Genomic DNA, 12,907 nt, shown 5'->3' with positions numbered 1-12,907 from the left:
TTATGTGAGCAAAAGAAAAAGTACCAAACAAGTGCAATCAGTTGACTTCTAATGGTTCAGAAACAAGTGCTAAACTGCAGAAGCAATCCAATCCTTTTTCTGAAGGACTTTTAAAAAAGCAATGAAGAATAATTTTCTTTTTTTAAAATGAAGAATTGTGTAGACCAGCGCTCAAGGCACTGAGGTTACTATGTGAACGCTCCCGTCCCTTATTGTAAAATAAGAATCTTCATTTGCTGGTTAGACAGGATTTCTTTTGAGACTGTTAATTTTAACTGGTGTTTTCAACAAATATACAAAGTCGCGGCAGTTTCATCTCAGCAGGTCTGTTAAGCTACGTGGGGATTTTAAAATTGCAGACTGCTCAAAAAAGCACCTGTAAATTTGAGGAAGGGGAGGATTTACATCATAAGCTGTAGAAGAGCTTCTGCTCTACATCCAGTAGGATAAATTCAGCCTTTGAAATCTGGAATCGTGTGGAACATGTCTTGCTGAAAAGTCACCACTGTGTGTGTGCACAATATCCCCTTGTAAATGGGAAATCTGTCTGTCAGCTCCCCAAAAGGAGGAGATAGAGGAGAGCAGTGACCCTGGCTCAGGAATGTAAAAATGATGATCGTATATTTAAGTTTATATAAGTTGGTTCCTCAGTGGGATCAGACTTGCAGCTGTGTCTGAGTTGCGATAGTAGTGTAGTCACCAGCGCCTAACGAAAAAAAGTGACAGGAATTGCATCTTCCTGTCTTCAAAATGCAGAACCTGTGATTTAGCTTGAAAATGTTGATCTTTAGAGATTAATCACCTCTTTCTGCATAAGTTCTTCAGCCAAAGGCTTGTTTAATAAGCTGCTTCTTTCCAGTTAGATCATGTGTTACCCTGTCTGTCGCCAATGATAAATCTTTTCCAAAACCCCCCTTATGCCTGTGGTCCAAGCTGTGGTCCAGGTGGTAGGTCCTTGGAGGACACAGCTGCTCTTTCCAAGAGTAAAAAAGTGCTCTGTGGTATGGATTTCCCCCCACTCATGTGCATGTGTGTGCGTGTGACACCAGAGCAGTCCCTCTGCGGTGCACTGTCTCTGCGTCGCTCATGAATGAATTGTCTTGGAGTTGGCAGATCTATTCCAAAGCCTGCAGGTGGTGGCTCACTGATACCAAAGTTAATTTCCAGTCTTCTGCTAGATGTTTCAAACTATGAATGTCACATTGCAAATGATGTAGCTTTTGAGTGTGTTTCTAAGCTGTTCTGCTGCAGCAAGAAATCTTTCCAGCAATTTCAACTTGGTATTTTTTGGTTTTGCAACCTACCTATAAAGTGAATGCTTTGCGTCTTAAAACAGTTGTAGTCATTCTCTTTTAACAATTTTTGGATGCTCTGGGGATTAGTCTTGACACACGCACACACACACACAGAGTTTGTATTAACTGGGCTTTGGGCTAATGCACTCAGCATCTTCTATTCAAAACAGCATCACCTATTGCACATGCTGATCTCTCGATGCACACAGTCAGTTGAAATTCATAGAATCATAGAATCCCTAGGTTGGACAAGACCTTTGAGATCATTGAGTCCAACCGTACCTGTCCACTATTCAACCATGTCCCTGAGCACCCCATCTCCCCATCTTTTAAGCACCTCCAGAGATTGTGACCCAACCACCTCCCTGGGCAGGTGCCAGTACCTGAGAACCCTTTTGGTGAACGAATTTTTCCTGATATCCAATCTAAACTTCCCTTGACACAACTTGAGGCCATTTCCTCTCATCTTCTCAGTAGTTACTAGGAAGAAGAGTCCAACACCCACCTTGCTACAACCTCCTTTCAGGCAGTTGTAGATGGTGATAAGGTCTCCCCTCCGCCTACTTCTCTCTAGGCTAAACAACCTCAGTTCCCACAGCCACCTATCATAAGGCTTGTTCTCCAGCCCCGTCACCAGTTTTGTTGCCCTTCTCTGGACGCACTCATGTTCTGTGTCATTGGTCCTACTTATTACGTGTCTGTTACTATATTCTAGGCATTTTCCTTAAATTTGATTTTTCCCATTTGTTCCCTAAGGAAAAATACAGGATTTCAAATGAGATCAAGTTGGTTTGTGTTTCAGATGCGAGAGATGCATTGCCATTTTTCTCCAGGTAACTTCTGAACTTGGTTTGGAAGAACGAAAATGAAAGCTGCTGTTCTCAGCTATATTCCATGGAAGTGAGAAAATTCCCACTAGTGGGCACGGGCTGTCCCTGCCACTGGCACTCCCAGACACATCCTTTGGAGCAGGAGCATTCAGTTCATAACTTACTTATTTCCTCCTTCTCTGGGGTTTGCTGCTTTGTAAACAGTCTGACCAGCTCAGTGCTATTGTGCTGCTATGCCTGCTTAGTGCACTTTTTCAGATGCGATTTGATCCTTTTAGTAAGATAGTAAATCTCCTAGAATGGGAGAAAACATGGACACAGCAGGGGCCGTGCTTTGGAGTGGGAACAAGACTGGGCAGATAGTTAAGCCCGAACAGTGTTTCTGCGACCAGCGCCATTCTAATTGCTGTTTGGCCCGGGCACAACGCCCAAGCGGGCTGTTCACTCCTTCAGAGAAAAAGATTTGCAAACAAACTTACTGCATCCTGCGGAGTCCAAACGTTTAAGTTCAAGAGGTTAAGTCTATTTACCAAGAGAAGTAGGCCATCTAACACCGCGCGTACGCATTCGCTACTTCTTTGTGCACTCTGCTTATGATGCCTCACAGAAGGTTTCACGCTTCAGCTAAAAAAGCTCCTCTAAAAAACTCTGAAATCTCAGGGCTGGAAAGAAAAGGATAGGAGTGATGTGATTTGGTGCAGTTAAATTATGTCATTGTATCATTTGAATTTGTAGCCATGGCTCCTGTTGGAGGGCAGCTTGATTTAATAAGCAATTTACTGTGCTGTATTTACTGGAATTGCTATGTCATGCCTGCAGGTTTTATGATGGCTCTTGTTACATTTGTAACATTTAAACTGCATCTGCAGTTATGAGTAGAATACTGGGATTTTCCTCTCTCTTTTCTCTTGGATAGCTCTGGCACAGTGCAGTAATGTTGCTGCTGTGCCCAGATCTGATTTAGATAATTACGGTATGGTCTTCCTTGCAGCTTTTGAGCATTATCAGCAGAAATGGAGGATACATAACACTCGAGCCGCTTACATTAACGAACAAACCAAAGGTAAAACACCACAGATAGCAGGGGGTCTTGCTTCTATGTGAAAAGCAGTGAGAATTTACATTTGTGTTGCTCTGATTTATGGGGTCCAGAAATAAAAAGCTCATAGCAAACTTGAAAAGCGACTGTGACCATGCCCTACAGTAACTGTCCAAGTGGGCAGCACTGCTGTGTGATATTTTGGGCCAGAACTGTGCAAAGAGGGTAAAAATTGCTCCTTGTTAAGGCGGTGTCAGACTCGCATAAACAGGTATTCAGAGAATACGATGGTGGTGCCAGTTGTCCGACCACAGCCAGCCATGGAATGCAACGCTATTTTGGTGACTTCGTCAGCATTGAAAGCCCAGCTCTGACTAAATGTACTTCATTTCTTAGGGGCTCCCAGTTTTTCTAAACACATTGTGGCCCAGCATCAACGTACTTTATTTGTTACATGCTCAGTTGGAAGCCTCTTATTTTTGAATAGGAGCATTACTTGGATTCTCCGATGTGTAGGTACTTAAAGCGGCATTTTGCTGCTGACTGTGCAAATCTTCTTTTTGTTCATTGAGTATAATGGTTCTTGCGTGGCAGCTGGATTAAATTAAGACTGAAGTCTCTGGGCTAAAAGCCCTGATGGAACTTTTGTGCAAAGGTTGCATTTCTCAACCAAACAACTTTCTCTGGCGCTCCGGCAGACTGCCCACATACAATTCTGTATTGTGGACTAAATACCTGCAAACTTATTCTGTTCCACAGCTGCTGTATTTTATTGCAGTCTATTTTAAAAATAACCATCTTGGGTTTAGACCAACAAATAATGTGGATGAGTCAAATTGAACACAAGTAAACTGTGTCTGGTTCAGTGCTACTGTGTCAGTTTGGCCAGAGCTCAGAAGAAATACCATCTACTCCTTAAAGGAGAGGGAGCAGCCCTGGGTCTTGGTATCCCTTGCTGCAACCTGAGCCAAGGACTCGTGTCTCTCACTGGCCAAGTGTAGCTCGATGTTGGCAGCTCAATGTCTCCCATAAAAATCCAGAGTCCTGACATCATTTTTTTCAGCTTCAGTGTAAAAAAAACCTCTAAAACCAGTCTGAAAATGTAGCCTCTCAAGCTTTAGGGTAAAATTAACTTACCGAGGGTTAGGCCTGCTTACTGGCGGTGTTTTGGATAATTAAAGCTGTGGCTGATGCAACCATGCGTCAGGACAACTCTTGCTTTGTGCTCACACAAAATGCCTGTGCATGGAGAGAGCTCTCCCCACAGTGAAACTGTTGGCCTTCAAGTGCTCTTGTTAGATTGGCTCAGGAACCCATCCCCAGGCCTTTCTCCAAAGGCTGCGATGACAAGGCATGAAATAACCGTCTGCCTGTGCTTGTGCTGCTGTAACGTGGAGTCTGGCACAGCTATCACCAGTCTTTTTTTTTCAGAGGAAAAGCCAGCAGGTGACAAGGCGTTGTTTACAGGGTCACGAGTTGGGCCTCACACACAGAAAAGCGGGAGGAGCATTGAAGGTCTCAGGGGTCCTCTCTGTCCATACACACAACTGGTCAGCAATCCTGCAGACAGTTGTGAAATACCTGTACGCCCCATGGCAGATCTTAAAGGTCTGGGACGATGGCATAGAGGGAAGACTCAGTTCTCATCGGGATCATGCATGGCTGTGTTGCTCACTGAACTCTACCTCCTTTTGCATCTTTGTTGCCTCATGGCAGCACCTGAGCATTTCTGTAGGTCTGCTTTACTGCAGTTGAAATTGAGGCTGTATAGCATAACGTGGGGTGTGTGCTGGTGCACAGTCAGAAAAGGAGCATTCCTGGTGGTTTTGTGTTCCTGCTGCAGTCATCCCTAATTACTGATGTGGTTTGGCCCAGGGTCTCTTCTACATGGAGTTTAAATTTGCCCATCACAATGGGCAGAAAAAGGCACAGCAAATTACAGTTCATGACAGCTTAGGATTTTTTTATTTCATTGCCTTCCTCAGGCTGTTCAGTAACAGAATTCTTTCTGCATCAAGATTACCTGCAAGGCTGCAACTCCTGAGAGGCAGGGATGAATTGCGCTCAACAGCCAACCCAGTGCAGGGAAGCTTCTAAGCATTTGGGTTGATAAACCCTGACCTCCTAGCTGCTGCAACTTGGTATTATATCGCCACTATGGGAAACAGAATCAAATGAACTTTATAGAGTATTTGTAAACAGGATTGCAAGGAAGGTGTAGGCAACAAGGGCAAAGAGCCCAGCAGCATCTTATTCCATCCTCTCCCTGTGCAGTGGGAGAAGAGAGCTGTGTGAAAACTTAATTTGTTTTTCTTTACATGAAAAACCAAACACTGCGCATGTTGAGCGTACATGCAAGGCCATAAATCACAGATAGGTGCTGCCGAGGTCAGTGGCTGTGAAAGTGTGTAGGTAGGGGGTGGCTGAAACAGCAATAAGAACATTACAGCACTGACACTACACTGCAGAAGTGGAGTAGAAAGGGGCCACAGTGAAATCGCAGCATGAATACTCTAGCTGTAAATTTTTTAGTTAAGGTTCTTATCATATGCTTCTATTTTTAACACAGTTAAAATTAAACTCTGCAGCCAAGGCTGAGCGCTAGAAATTCTTTCTTCACTACTTCAGCATTGCCAGCATCTTTTTGGACAACTTTCTTCTCCTCTTCTGCAGTCTCGGATACGGGATACTTCAGCTGTACAGGATAGCGAGTATCATCTCTCCACCCTCAGGAGCGACCTCCTAAAGGACTTTCAGCAATGAGTAGATGAGATTATCGTGACAGTGTCTGGTGTCATCTTTTAATTTGTGAGCATTTTCCTTGGCCCTCTGTTCGTGGATGGTTACTGCTGAAAATCTGCACGGAACTGTCCTTAATTCACCCCGCCTAACGCTGTCACCAGCTGGCATCTGCACTCGGTGGATCAGGGAGCGCTGTTATAGCTAAATAAGACTTGCAACTTAGGGTCAAAGCCTCAATCTTAATTCTTGAGTTGCTACCCTCAATACAGCCACACTTGACCAGCCTCCTGGTCTACAAAAAGTTCTGGCATGGAACACTTTGGAGTCGGGCTCTGCCTTTCACCCTGCAGACCCGCCATCCTATATGGATTTTTAAATTTGCCTTTACAGTAGCAGATACTGATTCCTTGAGGCTGCTGCTTCTGTCTTTCCATGTGTTCCACCGACTACTGCTTTGCAAATACAAACCAAAGCTGTTTTGCACAGTACTGAGCTCACTTGTGGAGTGTTTAGAATCTGCTTTTAGCTCCATTTAGGACAAAGAGGAAGGTGGTGGTTGTGTTTGGGCTGCTGTATCAAGCCCTTGGCAGGCAAAGATTAATCTGGTGTTTTGGTTGAATTGGTTTGATCAAAGTGACTGCTGAGTCCCTTAATGCAGGCTGCCACCACCAGAGCAGCATTCCTGGCCCTGCTGAGCGTTCTCACCGCGAGGTTCTAGCACTGCCACCTACTACTGCTTTGAAGTTGGTAGTTGGTATCTCCACAAATGTTAGAGATTCATCATCTTTGGCTCAACCCCCTTTTTTTTTTTCTATTGGAAAGAAATTTACATTTTTGTATGTCTACAAAAGATTTCTTTTAAAATTTTAGAAGTGACTTTCATAATATACTGCAAAATTTATAGACTAGAGCTGCTCCTTCCTTTCCCTGGAAGAGGAAGAATATTACAATTATCCTTTTTTAATCTTTCCTGTTATCCATTGTGTCTGGCAGGTGGAGGTGAAAATAGATTGAGATTTACAGTAAATCCATTTAAGGACCTAGCGCTGCACTCCTATAGAACTTGGCTCATGATTTTTAGCAATTTTTGTACCACATTAGTGAAGTGTAATTATGTAGAGAAAAAGTGGCTAAGAAGTAGCAGCCATTAAAAAGACATTTACCAGCAGCAGCCATTCTACAGTAGTGGAGATCTTTCCTTCTTTTAAATACAGCTTAATTATTACTCTTCCAAACAGATCATTGTTTTGCCTTCTCTTTTCAAGAGACCCCCATTACAGCCTGTATACACAGCAGCAGCAGCAAGCTGTGCAACAAATACCGTGCACCTTAGAGGAGCACCTTTTGGAAACAACTGTGTTTTTCTAAACTGAGGGAGTACCTTTAAATCAAGATTTGAGATTCCACACAGAAGCCCTTGTGCCTATTTGAAGTTTGCTGTATAATCTAAACCTTTACTGACTGAACACCTACCTGAAAACTTGGACCAGTCTAAGTGAAAATGGTACTATTTGCTCATGACATGAAGGTGACAGTAGAAGCCTTTGTGTAAAAGTCAGGTTACATGAAAATCCTGGGGGGTGCTGGCCTGGGGTTTTGGATTTTTTGGAAGTTTTTGGAGGTTTGGGGTTGGTTTTGGTGTTTTTGGTTTTTTGGGTTTTTTTTGAAGGGTCACAGGTTTTGACTGCAACCATGGCACTGCTTTTTGTCAGCTCTGTGGCTTTTGAATTGTAAAGTTATTTTTATGCGACTAAAGGGTATACATTTTATTCATTAAATGTACTTGAAAATCAAGGCTTTTTTTTCCCCCCTTCTTATTAAGAGTTCACACTTCACCTGTGAGTCAGTTTGTACCACAGTCTCCTTGAGACCCACACCAGCACAACTGCTCATGAGAATGAGCCACCATCAACCTCGTTTGAACTAGCGTTGCAACTGCCACATTTGCAAAAGGTGACTGAAGTCCCAGGGCTGCACCTGCTGCGCTTCTGTGACAACGTCTGCCCTGCAGGCACATCCTAAAGAACAGCTCTGAAAAGTATCTCCAAGGGCTGAGATTAATGTAGTCTTTAAAAGGTACAGCTCAGCAGTCTCCAGAAGGGATTTAAGAACTGCAAACCCCTGCTACTAAGTGGGATTTCTTTCCCTAACAAATGTTAATTTGATAGGCTGCCTCTAGTTGTGTTTCCTGTTAATGGTTTGATCTGCTAAAGTGGGTTGGGACAGGGAAGTTCACTCTAGGACTCTGGATTTCAGTGGGTATTTAAAGCTAGGAGCTGAAAAATGCAAGTTATGAAAAACCAGCATAAAACGCTCTGTAGCATTAAACCATGGAGCAAACTCTGGAAGCCAGCTGAATCCTGCTTAGTTTTGGTAAGCCAACAGCATGTTCTATTCCTTCCACAAAACAGTGCAGTTCCAGGTGACAGCAGAAAGCTCTGAGCCAGAGAAGCATGCAGCCCTGGGCATTTGTAACACATAGTCAGGTTCCTGTCAGCAGAGGAAAAAAAAACCCAAACTAGAGCAAAAGGTTCCTTCACTGAACTACTGCACAAGAGAAAGGCACTGCGTGTTCTGCTGTGGGGTGTGCAGGGCTGGCAGAAGCATGACAGCTACGCTGAACCTCACAGGCCAAAATGGGTTGCAGCCCTCAGAAGGACTTGGGCATCCATCCATTAGGCACTCGTCAGAACTGGAAGAGCTGCCAGTGGGCAAAGCAGGTGTTTGGGCACGAAACAAGGCAGCGAGCAAAGAATTGGACGCTAATTCTTAGATGTAGGCACTTAACATCTGTTTGTGGCACCAGCCACATCAGGCTCTTACTTAGGCAACTACTAACAATCTTTTCCCCATCCCTCAGAAACCAGGAAGAACGACAGCAATGGGAACACATTTTCCCTTCTGCTAGGCACAGAGGCACAATGCAGTCTTCTTACTTAGTGCTTTAATTAGGTGTTTTAATCACTGTTACAGACTGTAAGTGTGAGCACATTAGTGTGCACGACCACATTCTGTGTTGAAGATCTGTGAATCTCCCTTCTCACAAGAAGGCAGCTGGAAAAGCCGAGTTTACATGTGCTTTATTACAAAACTAACCAATACAGCACTAAGCTCTCCGCATACTCATGGGCTCCTCCGGGAACTTGTTTCTCATGGCTGTGTGGAAATCGCATTTCCAAATGCCACACCATCGCAAGGGAGATGCAAATAACTGTATTATCTTCTGCTATTCTTTTGCTCCTCTGCCTTTGGCTGATGCATCCGGGGAAGGCTAGGACATAATGCCGCTTGAAAATAACCAATAATCCCAGTGCTGCACGTGGAGGCACCAAAATTCATCTGCAGTGACCCAGACAGAGCTAAGCATGCATCTTCTGTAGACACTTGGGTGGTTTTCTCTTGTGACTACTCTGACAGCTTCTTCTCTAATAATTGCTTCACCAGAACAGGATTGGAACGTCCATGAGTTTCTCTTTGTACCAGGCCGATTAACTTGTTCAGAACTTTTCGATTTCCTGCCTTTATCGCCATAACCTTTAAAGAAATAAAAAAATAGACACTGCCGTTAGAAGAAAACCAGGCATCTTCACTCTCAGCCAAGGTAGGAATATTTCTGTCCTTTGGACCACTGGGGTAGATACTATTTTTTGGGCTCAGGTGTTATTTATAAAAACTGCCTTCAGCTTTGCAATAAGTTCCTGCTGTGCTCCCCTGAGACAACAGCGAGTCCCTACAGCAGCGGGGCGTGACAACTCATAGAAAGAGCTCTTATTGAAAAAGTCAGAAAACATTTTTAGATTTTTAACAACTGCAACTTGGAACAGCAGCTTGAACAGCAACTTCCTGGAAAAGATCCAGAAAAATGAGATGGAATTCTCTTGCTGATAGGATCTCCCTTGTTACTCAATACAACGTTTAATTCTAACAAGTCATTTGCATTGAATCACAGTCTGTTTGATAATATTTGTGAGGTCCTTCAAGCACAGATGCAGGTGGTTTTGTACCAAACAGCATGTTATTTTCTTTGTACAAAGAATCCTCTGCAACACAGCAATTAATGAACTGACCAGAAGTATGGCCTCGTATCAGACAGACAGTTTTTGATTCAGCCACCTGCAAAACAGCAAGGGCGGTATTTAGAAGCTAAGAAAAGACACTGAAAAAGCATTGGAAATGTCACTTTTGGGCATTCCTAAAGGAGATGCTGCTGCTAAAAGACAAGCATCTGGCCTTCATATTGTTTGTGTGGCAGGGAAGACGTTCTCTACATTGTCAGAGTTGCTGGGCAAAACATGATAGCTTCAGTTAAACAGGATGTCATGTTTACAGATATTAAGGGAAGGATTGTGAACATATGAACCACCAACTGTGCCAATACTGAGTACAAATGCAAATATTGCTACTCATTACAGTATCCGAATTATTGGCAGCCTAAAATCTTCTCTGTAATGTCACAATATGGAAAGGGCTCATTACTCCTATCTGCTAGAGATTACCTGTCTGGGGCAGAGTGCGGTACAACCCAGACACTCCGTTTCCATGAAGTGCTCAGTGCTGCCAGGAGCAACTGTTTGCAAGTCAGTTTGTTTCAAAGAAAGTTACTACCAAAAAGCACAGCATACTTGGTTATTTTTTCCCCTGTTAAGTACTCGGCTAACGCTACTTTATAAGGTAAGCTCTCACAGCAATTTCAAGCAGTGAATTACAAGTCTCCAAGGCAGCTTTTTCCTTGGCGAAGGATCACCTGGAAAAAGTAGGGAACTGAGGCCATTCTACTGCATTTGACTAAAACAGAGGAAAATAAGAGGAATCACATTCTCAGAGAAAACATTATTATTGAAATAAGAGTGTAGTTATGGACTTTCAGCTTCTGCACTTCCCAAGCGGTTCTAATGTTCTTCCTATCCACACTTGTGCTTCCATACCAGTTTGAAAATACAGCAGCACTTTTATCAGGCTCTGCAAATGAGTCAGTCTGATGGAGGTCACGCCGACCTACTGCAAGCTCATTTTCTTTATCAAAAGCTCTTGCAGAGCTGTTCGCATCCCCCAGTGAGATCTGGGGTGGGTGGTATTGTTCTCAAAAGATGTTAATGTTTTTTTCCAAATGGCAAATGTATCAGACAGTGTTTATATTAGAAGTGTGCTATTCACTTCTGCTTTTACGTTTCCACTCGAGAGAACATATAAGCACGTGTTTTCATTCTGCTTTTTATAAGCAGATTTTAGACTCTGTCAAGATCCCTTCCCACTCTTCCCCTTCATGATAACAAGGTTGTTTTCCCTGTTTCCTAGCTCAGACCTTGTTAGACTGATGAGCCACATAGGCTGCTGTGTGTCCTTCAAAGGATATGGGGAAGAGCCAAACCCCCATCTTTCCTACTGCAGCATTTGTGCTGCTGCCACAGCCCAGCAGAAGAACAGCAGAGCAGACAGCAGTTCTGGAGCTACAGATACTGCTGCCATGAGGGTCCAGCTCCTCCCCACTCCACAGCCATTGTCAGGCAGGAGAGCCAGCTAGACTCATCTCTCTGGCAGCGGAGGGAGATAGAGACATGGAGAAAAGACAGATGCAAGTATAATCTTTGCCTTGCCAGCCGCTGATACAGCCTCTATTTCCATCACTAATATATGCCTCACTGGAGCTAACTTCAGTCTCTGGCTTCAGAACAGTTTAACAGCATTGCCCTAATAATGCAACAGATGACATAAAAATCAGAGTTATGTGGCTGGGTGGCTAGGTCAGGTTAATGGCAGAATAGCTGAAGAGGGACAGGGCCTTGCAGTTTTGCTTTTCTGCATTAAATTTTTATGGTCTCTCAGAATGACTTAGCACATTAGCCAGACTGGTAATTTCTTCTGATCATTTTGTGTAAGCTTCAATTTCAAAAAAATCCACTTAATAAAATAAGAAGGGAGAAGAAAAGCCTGATAATATCTCAGCAGCAGCCTGACTGCTCCTATCCTGGCTCTAGAGCTCAAATGCCAATCAAAAAGGAAAAAAAAACAGAGAGGCCATTTAAACCCCCTTTTCAGTGGCACAGGCTGACAGAGTGCACAAGCTTCCCAGCACCATCATAATCACCTCGTTTTCATGTCCATCAATCACCACCTGGCAGATCTGTTCAAGCTCTTTTTGATCCTGTATCAGTTCGAGTTTCTTTTCTTTAACAATTTCAAGAGGAGTCTTCCCTTCTCCCTTCCACAATTCTGCAAGCACCTGAAAAATCACAATGAGTAGTGAAGGTCAGCATCTTGACTTAGCAATGTTGTTTACACGCAGTATTTCAGTGGCTGATCCAAGAAGCCAGATTTCAGTTAAAGCAAAAGCAGATTGTCTAAATGTGAACAAACTCAAGATGTAATCTTGTGCCTCCCTGAAAGAGCTCTTGTACCCTCCTTCCTTTTCTTTATTCTGAAATAAGACAAAGCGTTTTCACTGACTGCTTGAGTACAGGTTAATGGTGTGCAACCCGTGCTCTTCATCCAACTGCAGTGCTGGCAGCTGTCCGCTGCGGCCAGCAACCATTCTTCTTCAAAGAAGTTTCCCGAGCACAGCCCCTGCGTACCTTGCTGGGAGCAGGGGGCACCACGGCAGAGACTGTCACTGGCTGCTCCCCTGGCAGCACTCGTGCTCATCTCACATTATCCACAAGAGCTGCCTGGGAGCAGCATTTCCATGAGCAATGTCTCTGCCCAGGAACTGATGATTAGCTGACTATTGTACCAAGTCCAATCCCAGGTAACTCATCCCATTACCCATCCTCATCAGCAAGCTGTAATGAGGATACGTGTGACAAAGCACAAGAAAAATAGTGCCGAGCAGAATGAATGCAGCATCTCCAGCCCACCTCTGCATCACCTCCAAGTATTGGAATGCTGGGCCAACCCCAGCCTCCAGAATAATCACTTGCTAATGCTAGTGAGTTTTCCTACGCTGTAGCAGGGCTATTGCCCTGGAATAAGCTTAAGGGAAGAGAACATTTATAAAAAACCAATTT

The 12,907-nt window shown here is 43.7% G+C and overlaps 1 protein-coding gene across 8 annotated transcripts in view; it reads right to left on the bottom strand.

The window, feature by feature from the left end:
• Positions 1-8,969: 8,969 nt before the first annotated feature.
• Positions 8,970-12,907, bottom strand: part of GATB (glutamyl-tRNA amidotransferase subunit B) — a 44,294-nt gene continuing 40,356 nt past the window's right edge. For 4 of the 8 annotated variants that reach the window (XM_054066360.1, XM_054066361.1, XM_054066363.1 and 1 more), the window contains 2 exons: positions 11,992-12,126; positions 8,970-9,440 (listed from right to left, as the gene is read on the bottom strand). In XM_054066360.1, coding sequence (XP_053922335.1) covers positions 9,312-9,440; positions 11,992-12,126 — 264 coding nt within the window. In that variant the 3' untranslated portion in view covers positions 8,970-9,311. Of the gene's footprint in view, positions 9,441-11,986; positions 12,127-12,907 lie in introns of those variants that run through there. The other 4 variants (XR_008449871.1, XR_008449872.1, XR_008449873.1 and 1 more) reach the window with 1 other exon arrangement.

This window comes from Cuculus canorus, chromosome 4 (assembly GCF_017976375.1).
Source record: "Cuculus canorus isolate bCucCan1 chromosome 4, bCucCan1.pri, whole genome shotgun sequence".
Taxonomy (NCBI): Eukaryota; Metazoa; Chordata; class Aves; order Cuculiformes; family Cuculidae; genus Cuculus; species Cuculus canorus.
The sequence above is the reverse complement of the archived record's forward strand: the minus strand, read 5'-3'. Positions and strand labels throughout refer to the sequence as shown.